At 42.7% G+C, this 9,739-nt stretch overlaps 1 protein-coding gene across 3 annotated transcripts in view; it reads right to left on the reverse strand.

Annotated features, from left to right (window-relative positions):
- LOC141148219 (uncharacterized) overlaps positions 1–9,307 on the reverse strand; it is a 270,454-nt gene extending 261,147 nt beyond the window's left edge. The window contains exons 1-3 of one of the 3 annotated variants that reach the window (XM_073635461.1): positions 8,917–9,307; positions 6,814–6,876; positions 2,597–2,659 (exon numbers count right to left, since the gene is read on the reverse strand). In XM_073635461.1, coding sequence (XP_073491562.1) covers positions 2,597–2,659; positions 6,814–6,876; positions 8,917–8,934 — 144 coding nt within the window. In that variant the 5' untranslated portion in view covers positions 8,935–9,307. The remainder of the gene's footprint in view (positions 1–2,596; positions 2,660–6,813; positions 6,877–8,916) is intronic. The other 2 variants (XM_073635458.1, XM_073635459.1) reach the window with 2 other exon arrangements.
- Between the last annotated feature and the right edge of the window lie 432 nt (positions 9,308–9,739).

The raw sequence follows: 9,739 nt of genomic DNA on the forward strand, positions 1-9,739 counted from the left end.
CCCACAATAGGGATAAAACTTTTTCACAGAAGGGAGTTTAACAAGACACGTGGCCATTCATTAAAATTAGAAGAAAAAAGGTTTAACCTTAAACTATGTAGAGGGTTCTTTACTGTTATAGCGGCAAGGATGTGGAATTCCCTTCCACAGGCGGTGGTCTCAGTGGGGGCATCGATAGTTTCAAGAAACTATTGGATAAGCACCTGAACAACCACAACATACAGGGATATACAATGTAATACTGACATATAATCACACACATAGGTTGGACTTGACGGACTTGTGTCTTTTTTCAACCTCACCTACGATGTAACTATGTAATCCAAGAATATAATAATAATATATAAGCGACTAAAGTCATCATACAGCTTACAACATCATACAGCGTGATTATACACACATTTCATAAAATATAAATATTGATACAAAAGTGATCCATAAAGTGCTCAAGTACATATAAGTCCGTGATACTCTGACCACCCAGGATCAGCTTTCAGCGTCCCTAAAGCGGAGTCCCGGCAATTTTTTTTTTTTATCCTAGTGTTATTGTTAACGAAATTTAAATAAGACTATACAGTGATCTTAATAAAACGTATGTCAAGGGCACTCAGAATGTCAGGACTAGGCAGTTAATGTCTTTATTGGATGGATGAAGTGGTCTTCAAACACTTAGGGCTGCACTCAAAGAGTGAAGCAATCTCTGATGCCCTGTACACACGGTCAGATTTTCCGACGGAAAATGTGTGATAGGACCTTGTTGCCAGAAATTCCGACCGTGTGTGGGCTCCATCACACATTTTCCATCGGATTTTCTGACACACAAAGTTTGAGAGCTTGCTATAAAATTTTCCGACAACAAAATCCGTTGTCGGAATTTCCGATCGTGTGTACACAAATCTGACGCACAAAGTGCCACGCATGCTCAGAATAAATAAAGAGATGATGGCTATTGGCTACTGCCCCGTTTATAGTCCCGACGTACGTGTTTTACGTCACCGCGTTCAGAACGATCGGATTTTCCGACAACTTTGTGTGACCGTGTGTATGCAAGACAAGTTTGAGCCAACATCCGTCGGAAAAAAAATCCTAGGATTTTGTTGTCGGAATGTCCGAACAAAGTCCGACCGTGTGTATGGGGCATAATAGAAAACAAATTTTTAAAAAAAGGCTCCTCTAAGTGCAGAATTAAAACTTTTAATATCCCCAAACAAGAATAAAAACACTTACAGAATCAAGGATAAGAAGAGGCATAACATGGATGTATGAAGCAGGTGATCCGGCATCAGGAGATCCCAGTGTCATCAAAATGGGACGCGTTCCGGAACTACTGATTGGTTCCTTCTTCAAGCCAATGTGTTCCTTCTTCAAGCCATTTTGATGACATATTTCCTGTTTGCAGTCCATGCTGGTTGTTGTCCCCTCACGCTGACCTCATTTCCGGTATTCATGCTCCATGCTGACTCAGACAACGTGATTGCTTCACCAGTGTTCCCAGAGCCTGGGGTGTTCACCTGCTGATTATCCTGGGACCTTCTGCTGCTGCATATCCTTATGCCAGGAAAGCTGTGATACATTGGGACCTCCTGATGCCGGATCACCTGCTTCATACATCCATGTTATGCCTCTTCTTATCCTTGATTCTGTAAGTGTTTTTAATCTTGTTTGGGGATATTAAAAGTTTTAATTCTGCACTTAGAGGCGCCTTTTTTTCTTTTATTTATACAATGATCTTAATAGATTATTTAAAGATATATAATCCTTACTGTAATATTGCAATTGTCTGGTTGTGGCCGTTTCCATTATTAATGTGGGCATGTGAAGCCCAATCGAGATCGCTTCCTGGAGTATGAATGGAGAGGTGCATGCTGGGTAACCAGCATGCACCTCTCGATCTCGCGCATGCGCCATTCAATGGCGGCCGTAGCGCCGATTGTTTGTAACGATTTTAGAGCATGGTGCTGCCCACAGACTCCCGGGAAATGATGTGTCATCATTTCCCAGGAGCACAGGTGAGAGAGGAAGACTCGAGGAACTCCGCAGACCCGAAAGTGGCAGATTACGAGGACTGCATAGCAACAGGGTGTTTAGGGTAAGTATAAAAAAATGTTTGTTTATAGGTTTAAAGGAGTCATTTAAAGGAAATTTTTTTTTTAGGGTGGAACTCCGCTTTAATACAGAGATAATAAACGTGACTTGATAGATGACTGTGAATATAGCGATCTGCAGCAGTGATTACACTTAGGTGCTCCCCCAAGGTAATGGCCGCTCATCTCAGAGTGTGTGACCTCGCAATTAGGTTTGGTCAATGGACGCTTTTGAATCATCAAATTGGATTCCAGGTCAGGTTGCAAGGTCCAAACACTGCTCAAAGATGTAGCCTCCTCACATATAAATCTCAGAAAGAAACTCCATAGTCTGACACCATTTTTAAAGATTTAATTTACTGTCACCAAAGCCCTATTATAGGGTACTCACATGGGTCTGGTGCATTAGTGCACTGCTCTATAGCATGCCTTAATTGTGTTTATACACCTACAGCTGAAACATCAATGTTTTCCTAGCATTAGATTTTACATACCCGAGTGATTGTACTTACCCGAGAACAGCCATATTTTATTGTGAATCCCAAAACAGCACATGGGAAAAAAGCTCCAAACACCTGAGAAGAGAGAAAGAATGAATAGAGGACCGTTGTGATCCTACACACTGTCTGTACAGGTAACATTTCCATTGTGTTGTCACAGTTCTAAGGCAGGCCATAGATGATGCTTTTTTTTTTCAATCAACCAAAAAAATAATCTGATTCTCCCATCAACACAAAAAACCCAACTGGCTGGTTGTACACAAATCAATGAATAGATGGATTGAAATTCTGCCGATCCCTGCTAAATAGGGATGAGCCGAACACCCCCTGTTTGGTTCTCACCAGAACATGCGAACAGGCAAAAAATTTGTTTGAACACGCGAACACCGTTAAAGTCTATGGGACTCGAACATGAATAATCAAAAGTGCTAATTTTAAAGGCTTATCTGCAAGTTATTGTCATAAAAAGTGTTTGGGGACCTGGGTCCTGCCCCAGGGAACATGGATCAATGCAAAAAAAGTTTTAAAAACGGCCGTTTTTTCGGGAGCAGTGATTTTAATAATGCTTAAAGTGAAACAATAAAAGTGTAATATTAATTAAAATTTTGTACCTGGGGGGTGTCTATAGTATGCCTGTAAAGGGGCGCATGTTTCCCGTGTTTAGAACAGTCTGACAGCAAAATGACATTTCAAAGGAAAAAAAGTCATTTAAAGCTACTCGTGGCCATTAATGAATTGTTGGTCCGACAATACACATAAAAGTTCATTGATAAAAACAGCATGGGATTTCCCCACAGGGAAACCCTGAACCAAAATTTTTTTTAAAAATGGCGTGGGGGTCCCCCTCAAAATCCATACCAGACCCTTCAGGTCTGGTATGGATTTTAAGGGGAACCCCGCGCCAAAATTAAAAAAAAAATGGCGTGGGGTCCCCCCAAAAATCCATACCAGACCCTTATCCAAACATGCAACCTGGCAGGCCGCAGGAAAGGAGGGGGGGGCGAGAGATTGCCCCCCCTCCTGAACCGTACCAGGCCACATGCCCTCAACATTGGGAGGGTGCTTTGAGGTCCCCCCAAAGCACCTTGTCCCCATGTTGATGGGGACAAGGGCCTCAACCCCACAACCCTTGCCTGGTGGTTGTGGGGGTCTGCGGGCAGGGGGCTTATCGGAATCTGGAAGCCCCCTTTAACAAGGGAACCCCCAGATCCCGGCCCCCCTGTGTGAAATGGTAACCTACCATTTCACAAAAAAGTGTCAAAGATGTTAAAAATGACAAGAGAGATTTTGACAATTCCTTTATTTAAAGTCTTCTTCTTTCCATCTTCTTTCTTTTATCTTCCTTCGGTTTCTTCCTCCATCTTCTTCTTCCTCTGGTTCTTTCCTCCGATCCTCTGCTTCTTGCTCCAGTGTTCTCGTCCGGCATCTTCCTCCGCGGCGTCTTCTTCCCTTCTTCGTTCTCGGGCCGCTCTGCATCCATGACCCGTTACGTAACCGGGTGACCCCGCCCCCTCTGACGTCATGGGGAAACCCATAGGGAAGTCCCTGTCAAGTCCCCATGCATCACCGGGTGGCCCCCCTCCATTATTTAACAAGTGTCAGAAGACGAGAAGCGTCACACAGCGGCAGCCTCCCATCACGGATGTGGAGCGGCCAGAGAATGAAGAAGGGAAGAAGACGCCGTGGAGGAAGACGCTGGACGAGAACACCGGAGCAAGAAGCAGAGGATAGGAGGAAGAACCAGGGGAAGAAGAAGATGGAGGAAGAAACCGAAGGAAGATAGAAGAAAGAAGATGGAAAGAAGAAGACTTTAAATAAAGGAATTGTCAAAAACTGTCTCTTGTCATTTTTAACATTTTTGACACTTTTTTTGTGAAATGGTAGGGGTACTTTTGTACCCCCTTACCAATTCACACAGAGGGGGCGGGATCTGGGGGTCCCCTTGTTAAAGGGGTCTTCCAGATTCCGATAAGCCCCCTGCCCGCAGATCCCCACAACCACCGGGCAAGGGTTGTAGGGAGGAGGCCCTTGTCCCCATCAACATGGGGACAAGGTGCTTTGGGGGGACCCCCAAAGCACCCTCCCAATGTTGAGGACATGTGGCCTGGTACGGTTCAGGAGGGGGGGCCGCACTCTCATGCCCCCCTCTTTTCCTGCGGCCTGCCAGGTTGCGTGCTCGGATAAGGGCCTGGTATGGAATTTAGGGGGACCCCCACGCCATTTTTTTTTTAAATTTTGGTTCGGAGTTCCCCTGTGGGGAAATCCCATGCCGTTTTTATCAATTAACCTTTATGTGTATTGTCGGACCGACAATTCATTAATAGCCGCAAGTAGTTTTAAATGACTTTTTTTACTTTGAAATGTCATTTTGCTGTCAGACTGTTCTAAACATGCAAAACATGCACCCATTTACAGGAATACTATAGACAACCCCCAGGTATGAAATTTAAAGGAATATTACACTTATATTGTTTCACTTTAAGCATTATTAAAATCACTGCTCCTGAAAAAACGGCCGTTTTTAAAACTTTTTTTTGCATTGATCCATGTCCCCTGGGGCAGGACCCAGGTCCCCAAACACTTTTTATGACAATACCATGCATATAAGTGTTTAAAATTAGCACTTTTGATTTCTCCCATAGACTTTTAAAGGGAGTTCTGCGGCATTCGAATTTGCCGCAAACACCCCAAATTGTTCGCTGTTCGGTGAACTGGCGAACAGCCGATGTTCGAGTCGAACATGAGTTTGACTCAAACTCGAAGCTCATCCCTACTGCTAAACTGGCTGATTTTCGATCCATCTATAGCCAGCTTAAAGTGGTTCTAAGGGCAGAAGGTTTTTTATCTTAACGACTTGCTTACTGGGCACTTATATTCCCTTCCTGCCCAGACCAATTTTCAGCTTTCAGCGCTCTCTCACTGATGAGGTGGCACTGATAGGCACTCATGAGGAGGCACTGATGAGGTGGCACTGATGGGTGGAACTGATGGGCACTGATGTTTGGCACTGATGGGCACTGACAGGTGGCACTGATAGGCGGCACGGGAAGGTGGAGCTGATAGGTGGCACACTAATAGGTGGCACTGATGGGCACTGATAGGCACTGGTAAGGGGCACTGATAGGCAGCGCTGATGATGAGTCCCTGATTGACAGCACCTCGAAATCTGCCTCCTTCTGTGCCTGGGCTCCTGACGTCACTTCCCTCGGCGCCTCCGCTTGCTACTGCTCCTGGGAGATGTGTGTCATCATTTCCCAGGAGGCAGAGGGCAGCGCCGAGGGCTAGAATCACGGTACTTCAAAACCGGAAGTGACGCGATTCTAGGGGGATTTTGGCGCCATTTTTAATATGGGAATCCCTTTGTTTACATCCTCTAACATCAGAGACAGAGCGACCAGCATAGGAGAAGGACATGCGGTGAGAGACTCGAGCATTGCTTTATTCTATCGATTGCACCCTGATTGCTCATCACCAGCTGTTTTTAACAAACAAAAGGTAAGTGATGACATATTGTATTTTTTTTGTATTTTATTTTTTTTAACATTTGAAACATTTTTTTTATTTTTTTTATTATTATTTTTCCTATTTTTTGGGGGGGATTATTGTTTATTTATTTATTTTTAAATATATATTTTTTGGTTTATTTGAAGTTAATATTCCATCCCAGTTATAAGCCTTTGTATTTTTAAATGGTTTTAAAACCAGTTTCTTTTGCTAGAAAATTACTTAGAACCTCCAAACATTATATATTTTTTTTTCAGACACCCTAGAGAATAAAATGGCAGCCGTTGCAAAAATCTCCATTGGCGACGTTTAAAAATCTCTACAGGTTACCAGTTTTAAGTTATAGAGGAGGTCTAGTGCTAGAATTATTGCTCTCGCTCTAACAATCGCGGCAATTCCTCACAAGTATGGTTTGAACACAGTTTCATATGCGGGCGTGACTTACGTATGCGTTCGCTTCCTGTTTTGACTATAGGACAGGAAGTGAAGAGATATCTCCTCAATGGGACACAGAAGTCAACAAAAGCTGACAGGGGTTATAATCCTCCCATTCAAATTTTTCCCTTTAGTTCTATTTTTGAGTAACATGGAAGTTTTAACTCCACCAACAGAATTGTAGCATTCAGTTTGTATTTCTTTGGAGTGAATTGGGTTTATACACCTACAGCTGAAACATCAATGTTTTCCTGTCATTAGATTTTACTTACCCAAGTGATTGTACTTACCTGAGAACAGCCATATTTTATTATGGAAACCAAAACAGCAAATAGGAAAAGAGCTGCAATCACCTGAGAAGAGAGGAATAATCACTGTCTGTACAGGTAAGATTTCCATTGTGTTGTCACAGTTCTAAGGCAGGCCATAGATGATGCTTTTTTTTTTTTTTCATTCAACCAAAAAAGTAATCTGATTCCCCCATCAACACAAAAATCCCAACAGGCTGGTTGTACACAAATCAATGAATAGATGGATTGAAATTCTGCCAATCCCTGCTAAACTGGATGATGTTCGATCCATCTATAGCCAGCTTAAAGTGGTTCTAAGGGCAGAAGGTTTTTTATCTTAACTGCTTTCCAACTGGGTACTTAAATACCCTTCCTGCCCAGACCAATTTTCAGCTTTCAGTGCTCTCACACTGATGAGGCGGCACTGAGGAGGCACTGATGGGTGGAACTGATGGGCACTGATGGGTGGCACTGATGGGCGCTGATAGGCGGCACGGAGAGGTGGAACTGATAGTTGGCACACTGATAGGTGGCACTGATGGGCACTGATAGGCACTGGTAAGGGGCACTGATAGGCAGCACTGATGATGAGGCACTGATTGACAGCACTGGTGGGCACTGATAGGTGGCACTGGTGGGCACTGATGGGCACTGATATGTGGCATTGGTGGGCATTGATGGGCTCTGATATGTGGCACTGGTGGGCACTGATGGCACTGATTTGCAGCATAGTCGGGACCTTTCTCCCTCTAACAGTACCTGCAGCTTCTTTTTCCTTCACGCTGACAGTGTGAAGGAAAAAAAGATAACCGGCATTTGATTTCTGTGATCAGCTGTTATTGCCGGACAGCTGATCACATGGTAAAGGGCCTGCTGTGATTGGCTCTTTACCCGATCTATGATCAGCCGAATCTCACCGACTTGGCTATTACAGAGCATGCCCCCTAGGAGAACAGGAGGACATACATGGAAGCCCTCCCGGCAATTTAGGCTCACACTGTGGCCGTCTTTCTGCTATAGCTCGGGCGGCAAGTGGTTAATGTATTCTATAAAATCTTTTGTGTGCAGCAGCCCCCTCAGCCCCCCTATTATTTACCTGAGCCCCATTTCGATCCAGCAATGTCACACGAGGAACCTCGGCTGCCCGGAACTCTCCTTCATTTCTGGCTGAGACACAGCAGCGGGCACCATTGGCTCCAGCTGTTGTCAATCACAGTCAGTGAGCCAATGGGGAGAGAGGAAGGGCGAGGCCGAGCCACGGCTCCATCTCTAAATGGACACACAGAGCAGTGGCTCGGCTCAGGTGCCCCCATAGCAAGCTGCTTGCTGTGGGGGCACTCGGCAGGAGGGAGGGAGAAGAGGAGGATCGGGGCTACTCTGTGCAAAACCATTACGCATGGCAGGTAAGTATAACATGTTTGCATAGCTACCAACTGTCCCTGATTTGGAACAATGTCCCTCTGTCCCTCTTTTCTCCTCATCTGTCCCTCATTTTGGTCTGATCTATATAGTTATATATAAAATGCACTTTTTATCTTTCAAAAAGCATTTTCAGTGCTACATCTTTCATCTTATTTCTAAATTTGTAAATATCAAAAGCAAATATAAAGGAATAATAATGTTTTTTTGGGTTGACAATAATAGGATACGTGACACATATAATTTAAATAGGAGCACTATATATGGTTTTTGATTTTAGACAGTTGTATGAACTGTATATAGCACATACATAGGACAAAAAAGTTCTTTTAAAGGAACAGCGCCATACCCTTCTCCCAAACCATCACCCATATATATGGTGACTGCATGTTGGGAGGCAGCAGTTCCAAACAGATCACATCTCCACCATCTCCACTGCGCGGGTTTACTATTATTATTTTTTTCACTTGTGGGTTTAACTAATCATTTTTTGTGTGTGATTCTCCTTTAAGGGGGCGTGACAGGGGGTGTGTCCTATGCCTACATACTTTTGCTAATAGGTGTCCCTCATTCCCATCTCAAAAAGTTGGGAGGTATGTGTTTGTTATTTTTAAACAAAAAAAATAAAAACTGACTTTAATATCACTTTAAGAGTATCTCCTTTATAAAGTAAAATTGTCTTACCAGGAAGAGAACATACATGATGGAATATGTCTTCTGTTACAAAACAAAAGGAACACATTGAACATTTACTATTATAATGGCAGCACAAATAATAAAAGTTGAATTCTTATTTTATTTTTTACTTTACTATTTATTTTATTTAAGTTTTGTACCTTTAATGTTTTTTTTTTTTTTTTTTTTGGATCAATTTTATTGTTATTACAAGGGATGAACAACATCCCTTGAGCTACCATGGGCCATGACAAGTAGACATGTGCACAACAAAAAAATTAATTTCTTTTTGTTTCTTTACATTTCCGTTGATTTCTAACGATTCGTAATTTCGTAAGATGAGAGTTTTCATATTCGGACTCATTCATATTTTCGTAACAGTTATATTTTAGTTGATAAGGAATATTTGTAATTCCGTTAGTCTAATTTACTTTGATTCGAAATTCGGTGAGATACTAATTTTCGTTTTTTTGGTACACTACTCGTAATTTAGTAATTGTTACTTTTGTGAGATTTCCTTTTCCGTTGATTCGTACTTTCGTAGGAAATAAAGAATAATGATCCTATGTTTGCTTTTCTAATAAGTCCTGTACTTACTCCAGTCCATTTCCTCAGTCACCAGACCCGACTCCGTCTCCTCCTCAACTGAATCTAAAAAGATTCAGGAACGCAGTGCGACTCAGACACAAAAGGGATAAGCTGATTGGCTAAAGATATTAAGTAAGATACATCACTCACTAATACACTGCCCATTCGAAAGAACGATTCCAGAACACCAAATTACGAACATACAAAATTACGAACATACATATTAAGATACACTTACACTGTC

Source organism: Aquarana catesbeiana, linkage group LG06, assembly GCF_042186555.1.
Source record: "Aquarana catesbeiana isolate 2022-GZ linkage group LG06, ASM4218655v1, whole genome shotgun sequence".
NCBI lineage: Eukaryota > Metazoa > Chordata > Amphibia > Anura > Ranidae > Aquarana > Aquarana catesbeiana.